The sequence below is a fragment of the Polyodon spathula genome, chromosome 32, assembly GCF_017654505.1.
Source record: "Polyodon spathula isolate WHYD16114869_AA chromosome 32, ASM1765450v1, whole genome shotgun sequence".
NCBI classification, from domain to species: Eukaryota; Metazoa; Chordata; class Actinopteri; order Acipenseriformes; family Polyodontidae; genus Polyodon; species Polyodon spathula.
Window position 1 is genome coordinate 7,089,379 of NC_054565.1, and position 23,711 is coordinate 7,113,089.

The following is a 23,711-nucleotide window of genomic DNA, read 5'->3' on the forward strand; positions in this document are numbered from 1 at the left end:
TACACACTGACTCTCTCAGATACACACTGACACACACACTGACTCTCTCAGACACACACTGACTCTCTCAGACACACACTGACACACACACTGACTCTCTCTCACACTGCTCAGTCCCCTCTCGGTCTCCACACAGCCCCCTGGTTCCTCAGGCCACACCCTGCAGTATCAGAGTCCAGGCCGGGGGGGCAGCAGGAGAGGGAGGGTCTGGGGGGGGCAGGATCACCGACAGGCCCGTCACCCCTCGGGGGGTCCACTTCAGGGGTTTGGGGCTCCCCAGCATCGTCACCTGTCCAGACAGGAACACAAAGTTAAACCCAGGCGTCAGGCTGGCTCACACTGCTCTGCTGCTCCCAGTTAGTGTGCCCAGTCTCCCTCGCATAGGCAGAGAGACCAGAAACCGACCTCAGCAACGAAGCCGTTAGACTGAAGAAGAGGAGAGCGCTGGGACACTGCTGGTGTTCACACTACAGCGATGCTCTCACACTGTTCCAGACACACAGCACAGGTCAGTACACTGCTTACATTCGTGGAGGGAGACGTTTTGGGCTTGTTCAGGTCCAGCTTGTTATCCGCCGGCCACTGGAAGAAGATTGCGTAAACCAGCGAGTCTCTACTGGTGTACCTGGGAATGGGAGAGGAGGTGTGACAGGACAGAATACACAGGACACCACAGCACTGCGCTGAAGCAGCACAGCGTCCAATACTTCCATCAGAAAAGATTCCCAGAGCGAGAACAGTGAAAGCATGGGAAAGCAAGCCCAGGCATTGTAAAGCACAGAGGTGTGGGAAAGCATAGGCATTGGAAAGCACAGAGAGGTCTGGTAAAGCATAGGGAAGCATTGTAAAGCACAGAGAGGTCTGGTAAAGCACAGGGAAGCATTGTAAAGCACAGAGAGGTCTGGTAAAGCAGAGGGAAGCATTGTAAAGCACAGAGAGGTCTGGTAAAGCATAGCGAAGCATTGTAAAGCACAGAGAGGTCTGGTAAAGCACAGGGAAGCATTGTAAAGCACAGAGAGGTCTGGTAAAGCAGAGGGAAGCATTGTAAAGCACAGAGAGGTCTGGTAAAGCATAGCGAAGCATTGTAAAGCACAGAGAGGTCTGGTAAAGCACAGGGAAGCATTGTAAAGCACAGTGAAAGCATGGTAAAGGCTAGGCACTGTAAAGCACAGAGAGGTCTGGGAAAGCATATTTAAACCTTGCAAAGCAGGGTAAACTATTGGAAATGCACAGTATGTAGTCCCAGGAAACGCATGGTAAAAAAGTGAGCTTGTAGCCCTCAGTACCAGACGGGGGCAGTGCTGTTCTCGCTCTGCACGCGCCAGGGTTGCGAGGAGTAGATGGCGTCTCCGTTGACCCGCAGCCACGCCCCCACGCCACGCAGCCGCTCCTCGAACACCACGGGGATCGTCCCCTCGGCCGTGGGACCCACGTTGAGCAGGTAGTTCCCTCCCAGGCTCACTGTCTGCACCAGGTCCTGCAGAGAGGCAGGGGAGAGGGGGTGAGGCAGCCACACACAGACAGAGCCACACAGACACGCAGGCAGAGACACAGACACGCACACACACTCAGAGTCCAGTGTACCCTGATGATGCTGGGCAGGTCCAGCAGCTCGCTCAGCCTCATGTCTCTCCGGTAGCCCCAGGACTGCGTGTCCACGGAGGTGCACTTCTCCCACTTGTGCCCGGGCAGCTGTCCGGGGCTGTACTTGTCCTCGCAGTTGTAGTAGCCCCCGTGTTTACAAGCACACCCTGCTCCCCAGCGGTCATTCACCACCACCGTGTCCTGGAAGAAACTCAGGTTTGAGACTGGAGCTCCGAGCGTTTAAAAGACATGAACCAGCTATCGCGTTCCTTCCCTCAGACAGAGAGATTTCATACAGCAGTTAACATATCGATATTTCTGCTTCCCTTCCTCCTGCTAGATCCCACAGCCTGCCTCCTACCACAAAGCTCAAAGCCCTCGACCACACTGCTTCCCTTCCTCCCAATCTCCTCAGCTCTAATCACTGGACCCCATACCCTGCCTCCGCCCCCCCTCTGTTGAGCCAGCCTCCTTGGCAGGACTAGTGTGGCACACACCTTGACAGGGCTGTGGTTGTAGAGCCAGGCCAGGAAGTCAGTGGAGTTCCAGTATGAATCGGGCGCCTCCCATTCCCCATCCGACCAGATCAGGTCAGGCTTGTACCTGCGAGGCAAGAGCACGATCAGGGCAGACACCAACAGCACCGCGGCCCTTCAAAAGAGCACGATCAGGGCGGACACCAACAGCACCGCGGCCCTTCAAAAGAGCACGATCAGGGCGGACACCAACAGCACCGCGGCCCTTCAAAAGAGCACGAGGGCACACCAGAGCACCGCGGCCCTCAAAAGAGCACGATCAGGGCAGACACCAACAGCACCGCGGCCCTTCAAAAGAGCACGATCAGGGCGGACACCAACAGCACCGCGGCCCTTCAAAAGAGCACGATCAGGGCGGACACCAACAGCACCGCGGCCCTTCAAAAGAGCACGATCAGGGCGGACACCAACAGCACCGCGGCCCTTCAAAAGAGCACGATCAGGGCGGACACCAACAGCACCGCGGCCCTTCAAAAGAGCACGATCAGGGCGGACACCAACAGCACCGCGGCCCTTCAAAAGAGCACGATCAGGGCGGACACCAGCAGCACCGCGGCCCTTCAAAAGAGCACGATCAGGGCGGACACCAACAGCACCGCGGCCCTTCAAAAGAGCACGATCAGGGCGGACACCAACAGCACCGCGGCCCTTCAAAAGAGCACGATCAGGGCGGACACCAACAGCACCGCGGCCCTTCAAAAGAGCACGATCAGGGCGGACACCAACAGCACCGCGGCCCTTCAAAAGAGCACGATCAGGGCGGACACCAACAGCACCGCGGCCCTTCAAAAGAGCACGATCAGGGCGGACACCAACAGCACCGCGGCCCTTCAAAAGAGCACGATCAGGGCGGACACCAACAGCACCGCGGCCCTTCAAAAGAGCACGATCAGGGCGGACACCAACAGCACCGCGGCCCTTCAAAAGAGCACGATCAGGGCGGACACCAACAGCACCGCGGCCCTTCAAAAGAGCACGATCAGGGCAGACACCAGCAGCACCGCGGCCCTTCAAAAGAGCACGATCAGGGCAGACACCAAGCACCGCGGCCCTTCAAAAGAGCACGATCAGGGCCCTTCAAAAGAGCACGATCAGGGCAGACACCAACAGCACCGCGGCCCTTCAAAAGAGCACGATCAGGGCCCACCAACAGCACCGCGGCCCTTCAAAAGAGCACGATCAGGGCCCTTCAAAAGAGCACGATCAGGGCCCTTCAAAAGAGCACGATCAGGGCGGACACCAGCAGCACCGCGGCCCTTCAAAAGAGCACGATCAGGGCAGACACCAGCAGCACCGCGGCCCTTCAAAAGAGCACGATCAGGGCAGACACCAACAGCACCGCGGCCCTTCAAAAGAGCACGATCAGGGCGGACACCAACAGCACCGCGGCCCTTCAAAAGAGCACGATCAGGGCGGACACCAGCAGCACCGCGGCCCTTCAGTAGAGCAACCAATCCATTTCTCACCCGTGTGTGAAAACACACACAACTCCACTCTGCGGGGTCCTGCTCGGGACTGTGTATGAACGCAATGTGATTAGGATTACTTTATTGCATGTATATATTTTCTAACACTGTTTATATGGTGAGTTATTGAGACTATCGGATTCTGGTGTCTGTATTATTTTTTGCTACTATCACACTGTGATGAAACACTTCACTGCTGACTCTTATTCTGCACTATTCTGTGATGCAGTTGACAGAAGTCAAGCTCCTCTCCTTCAACGTGCTGGTGGCTCTCGTTTGTAAAGCCGTGGCAGTGGCAGGGCAGGCAGGACTGACAGCCTTGTTAATCTGCTGCCAGACCAGTATGCAGCTGCTTATCTGCACGGCTGCACTTGAAATACTTGCAACACATGCTGAAGTGACGCTCACAGGCTCTCGAAAGGGAGACCGGTAGCAGTGCTAACACGCAGCCTTACCTTTGCACAAGGTCGTAGAGTTCAGGCAGGGTCTTACTGCGGACAAAGTCCTGGGTCTTAAAGCCCGCCTTCTTGTCGGAGAGGTAGAGCGGGTGAAACCACTCGTAGAGGGAATGGTACAGTCCATAGTGCAGGTTCCTGGAGGGGAGGGGGAGGCAGACAGAGAGACAGAAATGATGGTGGAGTCAACCCAGGTCTATACTCTGCACTTAGCACCAAGGTTAAGAGAGAGAGAGAGAGAGAGAGAGAGAGCTTAGCAAAAAAAACAATGAGAAAGGAGGGAATAAATTCATGTAACAGTTAACAATGAAGAAATAAAATACGTTTTTTTTTTTAATTTAAAAAAAAAAAAACACAAGAGCAAGGTGTACAAACAGATTTTTTTCCCCCCATTCCCAGCAGCACTTGCGACTGGCCCCTCAGGACCCCCCACCTCTTCCTCAGCGCGGCCCCCAGGTCCCCTACGAGGTCGCGGTGTGGCCCCGTGTCCACAGAGTTCCAGTTCCACGACACCGGGGAGCCCCAGTTAGTGAAGCCCTCGTGGTGCTTCGTGGTCAGAACCACGTACCTGCCACACGACACAAACCGGTAAGAACTTCTATACGGTCCACACAACCCGCTTGCAAATACTGCTATCTACACTGCAAGGACGGGCATAAGACTCCTACTGCACAGCACCTTCACCCATGCCAGGATTTACTAGGAGCTTGATTAGCCCCAGCCTATAGATAACAAGCTCAGGTGTGTTCAAAACTGCAGCGAACCAGGAATGGATCAAACTGCTAGGCAATGGGAGTCTTTCTTGCACGGACTGATTGATTTGAAAGACACACACACACAGCTTCCCATGCACTCACTTCGCTCCGGCAGCCTCGAACAGTTCGGTCCAGCGCTCCGGATCGAAAAATTCAGCCCGAAACTGTGGGGCGAAGTCGGGATAGCTGAAGCCCGGCGGGTAGTTCTGCTTCATGAACGCGATGCAGGCGGCGTCGTGCTCTCCCTGCCAGTGCCACCAGAACCACTCGCTGCGCAACCCGGGTACCGAAAACACGCCCCAGTGCACGAAGATACCGAACTTGGCTCGGTCGAACCAGGCGGGGAGCGGCCTCGAGTCCAGACTGGCCCAGTCCGGAGTGTACCGGGACGTGGCGGCCGAGGACCAGAGGCACAGCAGTAAGAGCAGAGGCGGCATTGCCTTCGCCTGAGCGCAGGTCCCTGCAAACACAGAGAGAAGACGAAGCAAACCAGAAGGAAACATTGCTCCCGTATTTAACATAAGAAAAGCGTGTTGGGACTCTGCAATATTCGCAACGTGCCAAGCTGCAGAGTTTCATTTAATAACTGGCCCCGCTTTGCGAGATTCTGACTTATTCTGCATCGGGGGGGGGGGTTCTTTTAGCTTCCTGGTCACCCCCCTCCCATGTGATTTACACGTGACCCGCGTTTTAAAGAAGCGCAGCAAAGACGAGATTAAAGAAAACGACATGCTCTAGCTAACCTGACATCTGCAACTGTGTAAGAGCTGAAAACAAGCTTAAAAGAATAATAAAGTCTAACTATAGAAACGATTATTTCAGTGAAGTGTTTAGTCATTGAGAGTTCCGTTGCAATGAAAGCAGATGAAACACCGGGGTTGAGAAGCGCTGCCGCATGGGGGCGCTGTGTAATAAAGCTGATTTTCACCCCTCTCTCCCGGCGTGGATGTCAGCTTGTAGCTAGTCTACAGAAATGACTGTATAATGTTTATTATCTGCTTGCAAATGGTTTACAAAGAATAATGCACGTCTTGCACATCGGAGGTGGTAAACAGTGCAATAAAAAGCGTCTGATCTTCAGGTGATGTGTGTGTGTGTTTCCAGAGACCAGAGTTTCATTGCTTTGCCTCTGGTGTTGTGCTGTAGACTCTGCTCCCTCACTGTCCACTTATCCACTACAGGACAGGTGGAGCGTGGCTCTGCCTGGTAAATATTCTCCGCTAAACAATTCCTAAGAGTCTGACCCCGGCTTGCCTCACAGTTACCACTCACTCCAGTCCTGGGTCCGAGGAGCAGCTGTGCACATTCAGGGGAAGGAAAGCAGCACGAACACCTTGCTGTGAATGGTTTTATTTTCCAGTGATTGTAGGAGGTGCCTCTGACCCTCCAATGATCACGCTATTTAAACAGTTCACACACTGCCCCTCCCTTACAGCCTGCACAAATAACTCTCCTCTGAGAGCAAGCAAGCACACCCCCAGGGGCAATCAGATCATTTCAATCCTATACCTTAACAAGCAGGGGGGGGGGGGGGGGGGGGGAGAGGGTTCTGAGCTCAAACCCAGGGCTAGTGTGTGTGTGTGTGTGTGACCCTGCACTATAACCAGTGTGTGTGTGTGTGTGTGTGTGTAACCCTGCCCTATAACCAGTGTGCTTGCTTGTGTGTGTGTGTGTGTAACCCTGCCCTATAACCAGTGTGTGTGTGTGACCCTGCGCTAGAACCAGTGTGTGTGTGTGTGTGTGTGTGTGTGTGTGTGTAACCCTGCCCTATAACCAGTGTGCTTGCTTGTGTGTGTGTAACCCTGTCCTATAACCAGTGTGTGTGTGTGTGTGTGACCCTGCGCTAGAACCAGTGTGTGTGTGTGTGTGTAACCCTGCCCTATAACCAGTGTGCTTGCTTGTGTATGTGTAACCCTGTCCTATAACCAGTGTGCTTGCTTGTGTGTGACCCTGCCCTATAACCAGTGTGCTTGCTTGTGTGTGTGTAACCCTGTCCTATAACCAGTGTGTGTGTGTGTGACCCTGTGCTAGAACCAGTGTGTGTGTGTGTGTGTGTGTGTAACCCTGCCCTATAACCAGTGTGATTGCTTGTGTGTGTGTGTGTGTGTGTTTCCATCACAGTGCAGCATGCAATCACACATTGCCCTCCACTCAGAGAAGCATGCACTCAGAGAGCGCTCTGCAGATATAAAAGAAGGGTTGAACAACGTAGCAAAGCCATCTATACAGGTGTATAAAACTACAATGAGAAACAAAGCCCTCGTCCTGTGTGAAGAGCGAGCACAGCACCCCGCGGGTCAGCGGGACACGTTGACACAGCTGGATTTCTCTAACATCGCCATGCATTCTGTTTATGAAGTCATGTATCTCCTCTTATGAAAGGTTACCAGGGTAAATTTCTCGCTCCTCCTGCAGTTTTCTTATGCATTTCCTCACTGTGGTTTATAATGTTCTGAATTGCTTTGCCAGACCACTTTGCCCTTTGCAATGCTTGCTTGCGCTGCACCATGCTTTCACTGTGCTTCATCGCTTCACTGTGCTTCTCCTGCGAGAAGCTGATAAGGGTCTTAGAAAAGGATGAGCTGAATGCACTGAGATGTGTAACAGACAGTGCTAGACCACTGCATTTATATATATATATTTATACACACACACACACACACACACACTGTACATTGCTGTGTCGTGATCTTCCGTCATTCAAACACAAAGTCCCTTCTCTTCTGTTCAGAGTCTGGTACCAATTGGTTTCCCTTTTTGTTTCCTTTCCAAATACTAAAGTAAAAAATCAATAAATACAATTTAATTCAAATTAAATACGACAATAAAAAAATCAGTCTTTCAGCAGTTGCTCCTCCCCGCAGGCAGGGGGCGCTCTACCCGATGACAGGCTTCACTTCCTTCCTGTCCATCTCCTCGTCGCTGTCCTCCACTTCCTGGATGATAAGGTCTGCCCCCGAGTCCTCGGCCAGCTCGTCCTCGTCGGTCATTGGCCAGGACAGGCCCTCATTATCCTCGAAGTAGGGCTGGGCTGCACTGTGATTGGCCGAGCCGGCGGTGTCGTCCCCCGTCTCCAGCAGACAGTCGTTGCAGAGCCGGTAGCGGCGCGTCCCCTCGCACACCACCCTGCCACTCAGCTCCGTCACATGACGCTTACACTTCCTGCAGATGAGCTTCCGAGCCTGGTGGATCTGAGAGGGGTTCAGAGCCCTGTTAGAACTGCTGCAGCTAGCCCTGTCTGGTGGATCTGAGAGGGGTTCAGAGCCCTGTTAGAACTGCTGCAGCTAGCCCTGTCTGGTGGATCTGAGAGGGGTTCAGAGCCCTGTTAGAATTGCTGCAGCTAGCCCTGTCTGGTGGATCTGAGAGGGGTTCAGAGCCCTGTTAGCTGCCCTGTCTGGTGGATCTGAGAGGGGTTCAGAGCCCTGTTAGAATTGCTGCAGCTAGCCCTGTCTGGTGGATCTGAGAGGGGTTGAGCTGTTAGAATTGCTGCAGCTAGCCCTGTCTGGTGGATCCCTGTTAGAATTGCTGCAGCTAGCCCTGTCTGGTGGATCTGAGAGGGGTTCAGAGCCCTGTTAGAATTGCTGCAGCTAGCCCTGTCTGGTGGATCTGAGAGGGGTTCAGAGCCCTGTTAGAATTGCTGCAGCTAGCCCTGTCTGGTGGAAGAGGGGTTCAGAGCCCTGTTAGAACTGCTGCAGCTAGCCCTGTCTGGTGGATCTGAGAGGGGTTCAGAGCCCTGTTAGAACTGCTGCAGCTAGCCCTGTCTGGTGGATCTGAGAGGGGTTCAGAGCCCTGTTAGAACTGCTGCAGCTAGCCCTGTCTGGTGGATCTGAGAGGGGTTCAGAGCCCTGTTAGAACTGCTGCAGCTAGCCCTGTCTGGTGGATCTGAGAGGGGTTCAGAGCCCTGTTAGAACTGCTGCAGCTAGCCCTGTCTGGTGGATCTGAGAGGGGTTCAGAGCCCTGTTAGAACTGCTGCAGCTAGCCCTGTCTGGTGGATCTGAGAGGGGTTCAGAGCCCTGTTAGAATTGCTGCAGCTAGCCCTGTCTGGTGGATCTGAGAGGGGTTCAGAGCCCTGTTAGAATTGCTGCAGCTAGCCCTGTCTGGTGGATCTGAGAGGGGTTCAGAGCCCTGTTAGAACTGCTGCAGCTAGCCCTGTCTGGTGGATCTGAGAGGGGTTGCAGAGCCCTGTCTGGTGGATCTGAGAGGGGTTCAGAGCCCTGCTGCAGCTAGCCCTGTCTGGTGGCTAGCTGAGAGGGGTTCAGAGCCCTGTTAGAATTGCTGCAGCTAGCCCTGTCTGGTGGAGCTGAGAGGGGTGTGTCTAGAGAGTGCCCTGTTAGAACTGCTGCAGCTAGCCCTGTCTGGTGGATCTGAGAGGGGTTCAGAGCCCTGTTAGAATTGCTGCAGCTAGCCCTGTCTGGTGGATCTGAGAGGGGTTCAGAGCCCTGTTAGAATTGCTGCAGCTAGCCCTGTCTGGTGGATCTGAGAGGGGTTCAGAGCCCTGTTAGAATTGCTGCAGCTAGCCCTGTCTGGTGGATCTGAGAGGGGTTCAGAGCCCTGTTAGAATTGCTGCAGCTAGCCCTGTTACTAGTGCTGGTTCTGTCATTACTGCTTGCCACAGCTGCACTGTCTGCTACACTCTTGTCAATTGATAAATCACGTTATCTTTTAAATCTCTCTCTCGTAGACTGACACTCTCTAGAGTCTTATATCCACGCACTCCAAGAACACTAAAGGTCTGTGTGCGTGCTCCACTGCTTCTCAAACCTGCATTTCAGATACACAGACTGTCACAGTGACACACACACACACACAGTGACACACACAGACATAGTGGCAGACACACACACACACACAGAGGCAGACCCACACACACACAGTTAGAGGCACAGGCCCTGTCAGACTCACAGTCTGGAAGTGGCTCCTCAGGTGCTCCAGTCGGGTGAATCTCTTGCCGCAGGCTTCGCAGGGGTAGGGTCTCTCCCCGGTGTGGCAGCGCAGGTGTCTCTTCAGATCTGCCTTCCTCTTCACCGTGTGCGTGCAGAACGGGCACTTGAACCGCATGGACGGGCACTCGTCTGAGAGGATAGAGAGGAGCGGGCGTGACTGCACTGAGGGCAGCCTCTACACAGTCTCAGCACGACAAATAAAACAAGGCAGTGAATTCACTGTACAGTACAGGGCTGGCAATAAGACTCCCATTGCTTAGCAGTTTGATCCAGTCTTGGTTTCACTGTGGGTTTAGTAAGACACACCTGAGCTTCTTACCCATCAAGCTAATGAAGCATGCAGTCGTAAAACTGCAATGAACGAAACTACTGGGCAACAGGAGTCTCACTACCACCCCTGTAACAGCTCGCTCTCTCGCTCTCTCTCTCTCTTCTCTCTCTCTCTCTCTCTCTCTCTCTCACCTTGGTTGAACAGCCCCACCACCCCCACAATGGTGGGTAGGGTAGCGTACAGCTCGTCTGCTTTATCAGCCTTGGGCTTGCAGGAGGGGGAGGGGGAGGGGGCCCCCTTGTCGTCTGGAGGTGAAGGTGAGGCAGGGGTCCAGCCTTTCCTTTTCCGCCCTGCCGTACCCCCCCCACTTCCCTCCGAGCCAGGACTGAACCGGAGGACCTCGGCGTCACCCTCAACCCCCCCCAGAGAGGTGTGCATGGGCTGCCTGCTGGGGCGGGGGTTCCCTGGCCTGAACTCCAGCCCGTCCTGGGGCAGGGGGTGCTTGGAGGGGGGCGGGGGGTCCTGCTGGGCGCTGCTGCCGTTCTGAACGCGCCAGGAGGAGGCGGTGGCGGTGGAGCAGGAGAAGGAGGGGTGCGGCGCCCCCGTGTGGCCGGGGGACTGCTGGAGCTGCACGGGGTAGCGCTGCTCCTGCTCCCCCCCCTCCTCCTTCTCGTCCTTGGCGCTGATGTCCAGCGAGGAGCGGATGAAGCTCTTGCAGTATCCAATGACATCGGTCATCTGCAGGTAGCTGGCGGCGCTCATGACCTCGATGACGTTGTCGCTGCACAGCTCCAGCCTGCCCGAGTACACGAAGTCCAGGATGACAGAGAAGGTCTCCGGGGAGAAGACCTCGAAGGACGCGCTGACGGGCTGGGCCCCGCCACCGGCCCCGCCCTGGGCCCCGTGGGACAGCAGCATGCGGAAGTAGCCGCTGCTGGCGAACAGCACGTTCCGGTGAGCCTGGAACAGCCGCCCCTCCACCAGCACGCTGCAGTCACAGAACAGACCCTGCCGGCGCTGCTGGTCCAGCTGCTTCAGGAGCCGACTCTGGTGGGATGAGGAGATCTCCGAGGGGGAGGAGCTGCTGCAGGGACCACGCTGTCGACTGGGGGGGGAGAGAGCGGGACAGGCAGGGAGATTTTACTGCACTGTTACTTTATACTGACATATACAAAGAGACGCCCCAACCAGAACACTCTCCCAGAACCCTGAACTGACACGCACAGGATTCAGAACATCAGAGTCTCCGCCCACACGGGGCTGTGCTGCGAGCGCCTCGGCGTCCGCTGTGATTGGCTGCTGGAGCCGTCAGTCAGAAGGCATTATAAAAGCCATCTACATAGGATTTGGGATCAGCAACACCCGACCCGCAGCTGCAGAGTCGGGCTCCGGGGAACAGAAACCTAGAGTCCTCCTCGGCAAAAAACACAGCGTATTCACAGGACTGCCGTGGCAGCGAAGCAAGGCTCTTCTCCTGCCTGCATTATATGCGCGCACAAGCCAAAATAAAATATATACATATCGAAAAAAGACTGAAGACTGTTTTTTTATGTTGCAAATTTATCTCAATAAAAAATAGCATATCCACATGTTTTTTTAATGTTATTATGACCGACTGCCCGCAGTATTCGCGTTTCGGTTTTGTTTGGTTGCTTAGTTTTGAGAGGAAGGCACAGGCAGCGGCCCCCGACGTTTAGCACCAATGCAGCGCCCGTCTGCTCCCCCCGTGAAACCAAATCGAGAAACGACAGCAAAACACACACACACATTTACAAACCCGTGCAAAAAAATACATGCAAATACAAAGCGCTTATCAACGAGAAGACAGCGCGCCATCAAGCGCTCCACGTCAGCGAGTTTCCATAACGTTGCAGCGCGCCTGGATCGCACGCACAGCTTAAGGCATGTTTTAAGCAGACGTCATTGTTTAGCAAGGCGGGCGGTGCCCGTGGGTCTGAGCAAGACTGAACCATCGCCCGCTTAACGTGCATCAAATCGGGGGAAAATATAGGAACAGAAATAAAACCACACGCTGAATAATCCCAATAACCCCCAGCCCTGCCCCTGCACTACAGCGAGGTCTCAGATCACCCGCTCCACCCTCCGTAGCTAAAATTAAACTCGCCCCGGTTCTTTGGGTGCGGCGCCTGCCCTGGTTTCACGACCAGCGGCAGACGCACAGGCTGTCTGCGGCGCTCGCTGCTCGCAGCTCAGGCGCTCATGATCAGCCAGACCCGCTGACGCCCTCCACCCTCCCCACCCTCCCTGTGCTACACTACGCCTCAGCAGACCACACCAACCGGTACTCACCGCAGCCCGTGATCGGCCGGCGAGCCCTTCCCTCGCATCTCTGCCTGCATGTCCATGTTCGTGCGCTCCTCCCCGGTGCAGCGTGGAGAGGGTCTTCTTGCGCTTCAGTTCCTGCTCAGCCCTAAAGAGTGGAACCCGTTTGTCGGACAAAGAGAATCTCCGTGACGTGGGTGTTCCACAGGGCGCTCTAGGGCTTGAGAGCCATTTAAAGGGCCAGCGCCACCCACTTACCCGGCCAGCCCCTCGCCGCCTCAGCATTGAAAACGCGCCGGGAATCGTTGAGATATTTACCCCTTTATTTATATATTTGCCCGTTTATTTAGGACAGAAGCTCGTTCGAATAGGAAAGTTACTTTTAAGTTTGGGTAAAGCTGTAACCATACAAAATAAATAAAAACACTGAGTGAGGTGTCGGCAGTCTTGCGAGTTAAAGGCGATAACGGGTTTTATTTTTATTTTTTTTTAAAGGTGTTAAATTACAAACATTTGGTATTTCCCTTTAATTCTCGTCTTACCCCGCTTTGTTTTAGTGTTTTTGGTAAACGGTATTTTTGAACTGTGCATATTAGTGTTATTTTCACAATGCATTACCAGTACACCCGCTACTGTTCAGTAAACCAACCGCAAATATCAGTTACAATGAAAGGGCATTTTAAAGTTCAAATAAAGACACACATAACGTCACGAAACAGAAATTATTATTAGTTCATGTCCTTGCTGTGTTGCTTGTATGAACCCCTCATTATAAACGGTTCGGTTTTCTCAAGTCGTTCTGCGGTCCCTCCGTTTCCAGTGACGTCACTGTGAGATGAAACGGACAGCCCCCGCCTGTCCTCTCCGTGACCCGGGCTGATGAAGCGGGTGTGTCCTCTCCGTGACCCGGGCTGATGAAGCGGGTGTGTCCTCTCCGTGACCCGGGCTGATGGAGCGGGTGTGTCCTCTCCGTGACCCGGGCTGATGGAGCGGGTGTGTCCTCTCCGTGACCCGGGCTGATGAAGCGGGTGTGTCCTCTCCGTGACCCGGGCTGATGAAGCGGGTGTGTCCTCTCCGTGACCCGGGCTGATGAAGCGGGTGTGTCCTCTCCGTGACCCGGGCTGATGGCGGGTGTGTCCTCTCCGTGACCCGGGCTGATGGTGTGTCCTCTCCGTGACCCGGGCTGATGGAGCGGGTGTGTCCTCTCCGTGACCCGGGCTGATGGAGCGGGTGTGTCCTCTCCGTGACCCGGGCTGATGGAGCGGGTGTGTCCTCTCCGTGACCCGCGGGTGTGTCCTCTCCGTGACCCGGGCTGATGGAGCGGGTGTGTCCTCTCCGTGACCCGGGCTGATGGAGCGGGTGTGTCCTCTCCGTGACCCGGGCTGATGGAGCGGGTGTGTCCTCTCCGTGACCCGGGCTGATGGAGCGGGTGTGTCCTCTCCGTGACCCGGGCTGATGGAGCGGGTGTGTCCTCTCCGTGACCCGGGCTGATGGAGCGGGTGTGTCCTCTCCGTGACCCGGGCTGATGGAGCGGGTGTGTCCTCTCCGTGACCCGGGCTGATGGAGCGGGTGTGTCCTCTCCGTGACCCGGGCTGATGGAGCGGGTGTGTCCTCTCCGTGACCCGGGCTGATGGAGCGGGTGTGTCCTCTCCGTGACCCGCGGGAGCGGGTGTGTCCTCTCCGTGACCCGGGCTGATGGAGCGGGTGTGTCCTCTCCGTGACCCGGGCTGATGGAGCGGGTGTGTCCTCTCCGTGACCCGGGCTGATGAAGCGGGTGTGTCCTCTCCGTGACCCGGGCTGATGGAGCGGGTGTGTCCTCTCCGTGACCCGGGCTGATGAAGCGGGTGTGTCCTCTCCGTGACCCGGGCTGATGAAGCGGGTGTGTCCTCTCCGTGACCCGGGCTGATGGAGCGGGTGTGTCCTCTCTGTGACCCGGGCTGATGAAGCGGGTGTGTCTCATTGTCCTCTGTGTAGATATCAATGCATAGAATGGGCGTTCTTCTCATTAACAGAGGGACTGGGACCAGTTGTGTCTCTTATTAAATTATTGCCAGTACAAACTCTACTGCCAGTGCGAGTGCCTAATAAAGCCTGCTGCCAGCAGCTTACCGACCCCGCATGGTCTCCACACAGAGACAAGTCTCACCCCTTGTCTGGTTGTTTTTCATATTAACAAACACAACAGTTTCCAGGTTAGAAAGCAATAAATACAATGTTGTGTTGTTCAGGGTAATAGCACACAGACTTCATTATTGTTAATAATAATAATAATAATAATAATAATAATAATAATAATTCACAAACTTGTTGGTTTTAGCAAGGTACTGTATTTATTGCAAAGTGCAAAACCAATTGCTCCAGACAAACAAACACACAGGAAATTCACAAAATGACTCTTTTCAATACATCCTGTATATACATATAACACTGTGCCTCTCTGTGCTCGGCTAGTCTACAGGAGCCTGGCTGCACACACGAGACCTACACGTGAACAATGCACCAGAACCAGAACCAGAACCAGAACAAAGTATACAGAATAACCAGGATCACTGTCAATCAGCAGAAATACTGTTCACATGGTACTGCACTTTCACAAACATGTTGCACTGTTACTGATCTTCCTAGAATGGCTGTTCTCTCAACTGAAAACCAAACCAATGCAGCGATGGCTTGCACCCTAAAAGAAAAGTTTGAACATGTTTTGTTTCTTCATTTTTTTCCCCCAATATTTTGGTGCCGCAAGCCTGCCCCCCTTTCTCTTAGGGGGTGAGGGAGGGAGGGAGCAGTTCAGTCTCCGTGCCTCAAGAAGCTGGATCTCGTAGTTTTGGGGTTGGGGAACAGAACTGTTGCATCGTGTCCTGCTTTTTCACATACTAACAGGGTTTTATTTTTTGTAACCTCTTTTTATTATTAGGGTTGGGACTGAACAGACCGTTTTTCAGAGATTGCTCTTATATTTGGAGCTGAGGCGCGTCAGTCCTGTTCTAATGGTTCATATGGCACAGTTGTGTAGCTGAATGTCAGCAACGTCATGAAGGACTAGTCAGACTCAGAGAGACGTTCTGTTCAATGCGCCGCTCCCCGCCTCACTCTCCTACATTAACCCCTCGCACTCCGAGAGCTGCCTGTGCAGCTGGTGCTTGTCATCCAGCTCCTCCCCTTCCCTTCCCCTCGGCTCCGCCTCCCCCGACTCCCCGATGTAGACGGGCCAATCGGCGTCCCCGTCACTGCGCTCGGCCCCCTCTGACTGGCTGAGGTTGATGGGGGCAGGGTCCTCGTGCGTGGTGGTGACGCAGGTGCAGCCGTCGCACAGCCCGAAGCGCTTCAGCCCGTGAGAGACACTGCCTGAGAACGTGCGCCGGCAACCCTTACACACGACGGGCCAGCTGGAGCGATGCACCTGCATAAAGACAATGACACTGGGTCAGTACCAGAACCTAACCTGAGCATGACATGGGCAGCAAGGTGAATACTCTACACCTCCCTCTCCTCCCTCTCCCAGCACCAAGACTCCATCCCCTCCCCGCTCCTCTCTGCACTCACGCTCAGAGAGTGGCTCCTCCCCACTCCTCTGTGCCCTCCCCCTCAGCGAGTGGCTCCTCCCCTCTGCTCTCTGCACTCACGCTCAGAGAGTGGCTCCTCCCCACTCCTCTGTGCCCTCCCCCTCAGCGAGTGGCTCCTCCCCTCTGCTCTCTGCACTCACGCTCAGAGAGTGGCTCCTCCCCACTCCTCTGTGCCCTCCCCCTCAGCGAGTGGCTCCTCCCCTCTGCTCTCTGCACTCACGCTCAGAAAGTGGCTTCTCCCCACTCCTCTGTGCCCTCCCCCTCAGCGAGTGGCTCCTCCCCTCTGCTCTCTGCACTCACGCTCAGAGAGTGGCTCCTCAGGTGCTCCTGTCGGGTGAATCTCTTGCCGCAGGTCTCACAGGGGTAGGGTCTCTCCCCGGTGTGGCAGCGGATGTGTCTCTTCAGGATGCCCTTCTGCTTGGCGGTGTACGGGCAGAACGGGCACCTGTGGAGCTTCACCGACGCCATCAGGCCGTCTCCTGGCACAACACACAACACAGTTTAATACAACGCACTGTCAAACCAAACCCAAACAACATTGCACTCCACTGTCGAACCAAACCCAAACAACACTGTGCACTGCACTGTCAAACCAAACCCTCCCCAAACAACACTGTGTACTGCACTGCCAAACCAAACCCTCCCCAAACAACACTGTGTACTGCACTGCCAAACCAAACCCTCCCCAAACAACACTGTGTACTGCACTGCCAAACCAAACCCTCCCTTAGTAAAACAAACTCAGACATAAAAACTCCCCATTCCCCTTCTCCCTAGCCCCCCTCCCCTTCTCCCCAACCTCACTCCCCTTCTCCCCAGCCCCCCTCCCCTTCTCCCCAACCTCACTCCCCTTCTCCCCAGCCCCCCTCCCCTAGAGGGGAAGGAGGGGGGGGGGGGAGAGGGAAGAGGGGTTGGAGTCTCCCCAGCCCCCCTCCTCTTCTCACCAGCAGAAGAGGGGTCGGGGGGAGGGGAAGAGGGGTCACTCCCCTTCTCCCCAGGGGAACCCCAGGTCTCCCCATCTCATCAGCCCCACTCCTCTCCCCAGTCTCACTCTCCTTCTCCCCCAGCCTCACCTGTGTCCTCCCCATACCAGTCACTGTGGATCTCCATGAGGGACGGCGTGGAGAAGCCGCCCCCCTCCTCCCCGCTGCTCCCCCCCCCCAGGCTGTGGGTGAAGTGCTGCAGCAGCTCCTCCCTCCTGGGCTCCCCGCCCCTCAGCAGAGCCTCCAGGAACTGCTTCACAGGGTAGCCGTCGCTGCCAGGGGGCTGGGAGCAGGGGCTGGGCCTGTCGCCGTCCGGGGGCGGGGCGTGGAACGGGGGCTTCTCCTCCACTGACTCCTCCCCTTCCTCCTCGGGGTCGAACTCTGTCTTGGGGTTGGCCAGGCCCATGAGGAGCAGGGAGGAGGAGGAGCAGGAGGAGGAGGAGCAGGAGGAGGGGGGGGAGTGGCTGGGCTTGTCCGCAGATGAGGAGGAGGCAGGAGGGGGTTTCAGAGCCAGATCCACGGGGAGAAAGCCGGGGAGCTCCTCCCCTCTGGTGGAGCCCTCGCTCTCGGAGCCGGGCGGCAGCATGGGCTCATCAGAGACCCCCCCCGTGCCGCTGTCCGCCAGCCCCTCCCTCTCGCGGCTGCAGATCTCCAGGGAGGAGCGGATGAAGCTCTTGCAGGTGCTGACTGCGTCGGTCATCTGCAGGTAGCTGGCGGCGCTCATGACCTCGATGACGTTGTCGCTGCGCAGCTCCAGCCTGCCCGAGTACACGAAGTCCAGGATGAGTGCGAAAGCGTCGGCCGTCACGATGTCCAGCACGGCGGTGCTGCCCAGCCGGCCGGGCTCCTGCAGGCAGCGCACCAGCAGGGCGCGGAAGTAGCCGCTGCTGGCGAACAGCACGTTGCGGTGAGCCTTGAAGAGACGCCCCTCCACCAGCACGCTGCAGTCGCAGAAGAAATCACGCTTGCGCTGTTCGTTGAGCTCGCCGAGCAGTCGGGACTGGTACGACGGGACCTCCATCCTCGATCCCAGTGTGAACGCAGACACACAGGCAGAGAGAGGAGGGGCCTGACACTGCACTGCGCAGGAGGAGAGCAGTAGAGAGGAAAATCAGGGCTGGAAATAACATTCCCATTGCAGAGCCATTCCATCCACTCCTGCTTTTACTGTGACTTCAATCAGACACACCTGAGCTTGTTACCTGTACACACTGGGGCTGATCAAGCTCCTAGTAAAACCTGCTTCGCCATGCCCCTCTGTGCTTTACAATGCTTCCCTATGCTTTACATTGATTTATTACACTTTGCTATGGCTTTGCTTGGGGGAACCTACAAACTTGACACACACTGAAAAACTCTTAAACATTAAAACACTGATCACATGAAGCGGTTGCTCGCATGAAGCGGTAGGGGATGCAATGTCTGATTCCAATATGCGGCTGGTTCAATGTATCACTCATTCTGAGACGCAGTTTGCACCGAATCTCACACTTAGGGGTGCGCTATGATGAAGAAAAGGCGTGCGGGGTTATTCACATTCAAACAGCTGGATTTACACACAGATTTATGCAGAGCTAATGCGCGCAGCGCCCCGTGTAATGCTAGAGAGCCTGGCAGGGACAGTGAAAAAAAACAACACAAAAAACACAACCAGCGCGACAGGAAACCTCCTGCATTTAAACAACTAGCGAGGGAAACCAGCGTGCAATTAGGACGCGGCGTGTTCCTTTATAAGCGAATTGCATTAAAAAAAACTGTCAAATATAAATCTGATTTACATTTAAATGCAAACAATAACAATTCCATCTCACTCACCTCCACTCTAAAATAATAACTGTCTTCCTGTCACTGCGAGCGGCACCTCCGGGACCGACACACGCCGCAGACCAATCGGGAGCCGGATTGCAAACCCGCGCACCTATCACAAGCAAGGGGCGGGATCTAGACGCGTGATCTGTGTGATGAAGGGCCGCGCTGGCTGGAACAGTGCCGCGGGGGCTTCTGGGGGCTGTAGTTCTTTTTTTTTCAGCGTGACTGTGAGAGCTAGCAGGTGATTCAATGGTTAAGATGATGCACAGAGTTGAGGCTGCAATGCGTCCAGGATCAGCAGGGCTTGTACACAGATACACCCCGCGCTAAATGCACGCGTCTCTGCGCAGCTGCGATTCCCACAGCTGGCAATTTCAAATGACAATTTAAATCCACCGGAGGGCGCAATGGTCACTGAAAAGACCTCCCGTCCACTTTATGCATTAACCCTGTCATGCATTTACTTAAGAAATGTTAATTTTCATTTACGTTGTGCGCCATTGCTTTATAAGACAGCCCAGGCGGCTGTGGCACGTCAATATCACATCTGTGCGTTTCTCCTTTGTGTTGTGATCACAACCAGGGCTGTGAAGGCTAATTGAACCGCAGTCAAGCGGCTAGCGCGCTAAACCCGTCTGTACGCACGGGCGGTGAATACTGTCTCTCTGCAAAGCAATGCAGAAACAACCAAGCTGCTTGCACACCATCTCAAGCACTCTGGAATAAAGGAATTAAACAAACAAATATGCATTTCTAATAAATATAAACAGATAAGGTATTATGATCTACACCGCCCGATTGAAAAACACTCTTTGCGCAGAGAAAATGAATAAATGACTATGTAACGATGCCGAAACTGTATAGCTGAAATCCGGGGGGTTGTAAATGAACCCTGTTCACCTCGACAGGAAGTTCACAGACAGCAGCGTTCATCTTTACATTGCGATATAGAAAGTCTCTTTTCTTTGTGGTCTCCGCGACTCCGCCATTCACAATCCTCTGTAATTACCGCTTCATTTGGAGTTGGAATTTGGAATGTTTTTGCTCTTTCTTATCCTTGAAAGATGATTGCTGCCAAAAATAGACACGTCAGCCTTTTATTATGCGTTTAGAAAGCGGGTAGGAATAATAACGCGAGCCCTGTCTTCACCGCAGGCTTCCGCCGGCATCGTCAGCGCAGAAAGCTCTGATTTATTGTGTCGGGTTCCTTCAGAAATGTTTTCACTAAAACCGAAATGTTCGCTCGCTTTCATCCCGGCCGGAGTCTCCTCTGTAAGACCCCCACCCCTCGCAGAGGCTCCCTGTCTTTCTAGCAGGTTTTAGGCTCAGATTCGCCACGCGTTTCTCATTCCTCGTGGAACGCGTGGAGCTGAGCGCTTCACTCCCACTGCACTGTGCACTGGGGGGAACTGGTGTTTTAACAGCGCTCTGCTCTCCAGAAACAAGAAACAAACACGTTCTTACATTAATACCACGCATGAGTTATTAAAATGATTTTATCAAAGTGTCCCACAGTATAAGTAAGCGTGGTAAAGCATCGTGAAAGCACGGGGGAGCGTTGTAAAGACATGGGAAAGCAGGTTGCACCCACATGCACAGTATAACCGTGAGAGGGAAAGTGCACAAATAAAGCGCACAATTACTGCAGTGAACTCCGTCGCTTTGCCGTGTTTGTAATCACGCACGCATTGTCTTGTTTTGCATGTTCATTCTGCATGCTCTTGTGTTCAGTGCTACAGCAGTCTTGCGTGTAAGAGGCTTTCTCAATGTCTCTAATGAAGGGAGGACTTTCAGAAACATCCTGGGGTCAGCGGGGCGAAGCCGTGTCAGCCTCTCTGTCCCAAACGAGAGAACGAGCGAATAGAAACAGGCACGTTTACACGCAGCGAGCGGCGCTTTGTCAGCAGCGTTGTTCTTCGAATACATTATCCGAAATGTGCCGAGCGCGGAAAAGCACGGCGCGGGTTCATAACTAACCCGACAGTGTGTGCATTGAAAGTGGGTATAAGGCTTTAACGCTAATGATTCTGCTGCCAGCTTGCGATATCCCCTGTAACCAGTTACATACTGAAACTACGGCTGCATAAAACACACAGCCGTAATGCACTGGAGAGCCAGGGGTAATAACGCGGTTTATTACAGAGTCCTTCCGAATACATCTCATCGGGTTTGATACCTGCTTGTAACCTGAGTTCAGTCTGATACATTTCACCTGCCACCCGCAAAGAGTGACACATCAAATAGAAACCGATCAACACAAACCGCTAAATCAGCGCCGCGCTCCTGTCGGAAGAGGAGAGGGCGCAGCAGCGTTTTAAATGACAGGCTCACACAGCAGTAGCCGGTTAGAGCCCTATAGATGATATTATCGATTAGAGCTCCCGGCGTTCAGTCTTATTGTGCGCAGCTGGGAGATTGTGACATTTATTATGCACAGATCGCGGGGGCGTCTCGACGGGCTCGCCGCAGCACACAAACTGGCAGTTCAATCAAGATCACCGCCACGTTTCTGAATGTTACTGATGAAAACACAGACGGCTCGTTGAAAAACAGGAAAAATGCTACCACAAAAATGTTTTAAAAAAAAACAAAAGCACGTTGAGTGAATTGCTGTTCGCGTTTGGGAATCGAGTGGTTGATTCCTGCGCCAGGATTAATTCAGTGATGATTTCAGCACAGTATAACATTCTCCTTCTCCACCCCGCCTTCCCGCTCTGCGCTGCGGTTTCTTTCACTGTCTCCGGTCCTGAACGCGGATGCACAGTGATTATAACATGCATGCGTGTTGCAGTAGCCTGCTCTCCGGGCAGTTTGAAATAGCTCGTCTTTGTTCTCATGATAGCGAGCTTGCCTGTGGTCACTTTCAGTGCCTGCTAACTGTCAGTGTAGCTGCGTGAGCAGCGCTGGTAATTACAACCCCACGCCATCATCAGACTCCGTAGCATTGTAATTATATTCAAACATAGCGCTGCTACAGCGACAGCTCAGTGGAGCAGCCCCGGGTACTCTCTCTGCACGCAGCCGAACCACACACATCTGAAACAGCTGAACTACAATCGAATCCCTCTGCAAAGTGTAATAAACACAGTGAAAGCATGCTGAAACACAGGCAAGCATTGCAAAGTGTAATAAACACAGTGAAAGCATGCTGAAACACAGGCAAGCATTGCAAAGTGTAATAAACACAGTGAAAGCATGCTGAAACACAGGCAAGCATTGCAAAGTGTAATAAACACAGTGAAAGCATCCTGAAACACAGGCAAGCATTGCAAAGTGTAATAAACAGTGAAAGCATGCTGAAACACAGGCAAGCATTGCAAAGTGTAATAAAGCACAGTGAAAGCATCCTGAAACACAGGCAAGCATTGCAAAGTGTAATAAACACAGTGAAAGCATGCTGAAACACAGGCAAGCATTGCAAAGTGTAATAAACACAGTGAAAGCATGCTGAAACACAGGCAAGCATGCAAAGTGTAATAAACACACAGGCAAGCATTGCAAAGTGTAATAAACACAGTGAAAGCATGCTGAAACACAGGCAAGCATTGCAAAGTGTAATAAGCACAGTGAAAGCATGCAAACACAGGCAAGCATTGCAAAGTGTAATAAACACAGTGAAAGCATGCTGAAACACAGGCAAGCATTGCAAAGTGTAATAAACACAGTGAAAGCATAAACACAGGCAAGCATTGCAAAGTGTAATAAAGCACAGTGAAAGCATGCTGAAACACAGGCAAGCATTGCAAAGTGTAATAAGCTGAAACACAGGCAAGCATTGCAATAAACACAGTGAAAGCATGCTGAAACACAGGCAAGCATGCAAAGCACAGTGAAAGCATGCTGAAACACAGGCAAGCATTGCAAAGTGTAATAAACACACAGTGAAAGCACAGTGAAAGCTGAAACACAGGCAAGCATTGCAAAGTGTAATAAGCACAGTGAAAGCATGCTGAAACACAGGCAAGCATTGCAAAGTGTAATAAACACAGTGAAAGCATCCTGAAACACAGGCAAGCATTGCAAAGTGTAATAAACACAGTGAAAGCACAGTGAAAGCATGCTGAAACACAGGCAAGCATTGCAAAGTGTAATAAACACAGTGAAAGCATAAACACAGGCAAGCATTGCAAAGTGTAATAAACACAGTGAAAGCATCCTGAAACACAGGCAAGCATTGCAAAGTGTAATAAACACAGTGAAAGCATCCTGAAACACAGGCAAGCATTGCAAAGTGTAATAAACACAGTGAAAGCATCCTGAAACACAGGCAAGCATTGCAAAGTGTAATAAACACAGTGAAAGCATGCTGAAACACAGGCAAGCATTGCAAAGTGTAATAAACACAGTGAAAGCATCCTGAAACACAGGCAAGCATTGCAAAGTGTAATAAACACAGTGAAAGCATGCTGAAACACAGGCAAGCATTGCAAAGTGTAATAAACACAGTGAAAGCATGCTGAAACACAGGCAAGCATTGCAAAGTGTAATAAAGCCAGTGAAAGCATGGTGAAACAGGCAAGCATTGCAAAGTGTAATAAACACAGTGAAAGCATCCTGAAACACAGGCAAGCATTGCAAAGTGTAATAAACACAGTGAAAGCATGCTGAAACACAGGCAAGCATTGCAAAGTGTAATAAACACAGTGAAAGCATGCTGAAACACAGGCAAGCATTGCAAAGTGTAATAAAGCACAGTGAAAGCATGCTGAAACACAGGCAAGCATTGCAAAGCCCTGGTAAGGTATGGTACAGCACATTAATATGCAAGGCAAATCGTGGTAAACTGTGCTAAAGGCAGACGCATGGGAGAGAGAGAGAGAGCGTGCATTCCTTCTTTCTGTGTTGGTCTGTTAAAGATTGCTCTCTGTGATGTGGTTGGAAGACACAGACACAATGAATTGATTAACATTGTGTTTCCATTCCCCAGTCCTTTCACTGAGCTGCATTTGTGTGACATTTAAAAATAGAAACAGTGTTTTATTTTCTTTATCTTTTTAAATTGTGTTTTGTTTCTTTGCTTCGTGTCTTTGGGGCATCCTTTCTTGGTTTCAGGACCAGAATTA

The 23,711-nt window shown here is 53.1% G+C and overlaps 3 protein-coding genes across 3 annotated transcripts; all 3 read right to left on the bottom strand.

Moving 5' to 3' along the window:
• Positions 1-30: 30 nt before the first annotated feature.
• On the bottom strand, positions 31-5,445 carry LOC121303351 (tissue alpha-L-fucosidase-like). Its single transcript, XM_041233976.1, has 8 exons — positions 4,899-5,445; positions 4,475-4,609; positions 4,042-4,179; positions 2,082-2,187; positions 1,585-1,785; positions 1,287-1,477; positions 526-625; positions 31-289 (listed from the first exon to the last, which is right to left on the bottom strand). Exons 1-8 carry the CDS (start codon positions 5,315-5,317, stop codon positions 149-151), a joined length of 1,431 nt encoding a protein of 476 aa, XP_041089910.1. The 5' UTR covers positions 5,318-5,445; the 3' UTR covers positions 31-148.
• A 2,139-nt stretch (positions 5,446-7,584) lies between these two features.
• zbtb8a (zinc finger and BTB domain containing 8A) lies at positions 7,585-12,569 on the bottom strand. The gene is made up of 4 exons (XM_041233975.1): positions 12,321-12,569; positions 10,202-11,115; positions 9,699-9,868; positions 7,585-7,987 (listed from the first exon to the last, which is right to left on the bottom strand). The coding sequence occupies exons 1-4, from the start codon at positions 12,374-12,376 to the stop codon at positions 7,673-7,675; spliced, it is 1,455 nt and encodes a 484-aa protein (XP_041089909.1). The 5' UTR covers positions 12,377-12,569; the 3' UTR covers positions 7,585-7,672.
• A 2,037-nt stretch (positions 12,570-14,606) lies between these two features.
• zbtb8b (zinc finger and BTB domain containing 8B) lies at positions 14,607-19,367 on the bottom strand. The gene is made up of 4 exons (XM_041234187.1): positions 18,655-19,367; positions 16,930-17,919; positions 16,157-16,335; positions 14,607-15,693 (listed from the first exon to the last, which is right to left on the bottom strand). Exons 2-4 carry the CDS (start codon positions 17,858-17,860, stop codon positions 15,388-15,390), a joined length of 1,416 nt encoding a protein of 471 aa, XP_041090121.1. The 5' UTR covers positions 17,861-17,919; positions 18,655-19,367; the 3' UTR covers positions 14,607-15,387.
• Positions 19,368-23,711: the final 4,344 nt, after the last annotated feature.

Bases quoted from the DNA above. Each gene is read 5' to 3' on its own strand.
- LOC121303351 (XM_041233976.1), bottom strand. From the start codon at position 5,317: ATGTTAAATACGGGAGCAATGTTTCCTTCTGGTTTGCTTCGTCTTCTC. The intron at 4,610-4,898 runs GTGAGTGCATGG...GTCGTGTGGCAG, and splicing joins TTCGAGGCTGCCGGAGCGAA to GTACGTGGTTCTGACCACGA. The intron at 1,786-2,081 runs GTGTGTGCCACA...AGTTTCTTCCAG, and splicing joins ACAACCACAGCCCTGTCAAG to GACACGGTGGTGGTGAATGA.
- zbtb8a (XM_041233975.1), bottom strand. From the start codon at position 12,376: ATGGACATGCAGGCAGAGATGCGAGGGAAGGGCTCGCCGGCCGATCAC. The intron at 11,116-12,320 runs GTGAGTACCGGT...CTCCCCCCCCAG, and splicing joins CCGGCCGATCACGGGCTGCG to TCGACAGCGTGGTCCCTGCA. The intron at 9,869-10,201 runs GTGAGAGAGAGA...CTATCCTCTCAG, and splicing joins GGTGGGGCTGTTCAACCAAG to ACGAGTGCCCGTCCATGCGG.
- zbtb8b (XM_041234187.1), bottom strand. From the start codon at position 17,860: ATGGAGGTCCCGTCGTACCAGTCCCGACTGCTCGGCGAGCTCAACGAA. The intron at 16,336-16,929 runs GTGAGGCTGGGG...GTGTTGTGCCAG, and splicing joins CTGGTATGGGGAGGACACAG to GAGACGGCCTGATGGCGTCG. The intron at 15,694-16,156 runs GTGAGTGCAGAG...GTCTTTATGCAG, and splicing joins TGAGGAGCCACTCTCTGAGC to GTGCATCGCTCCAGCTGGCC.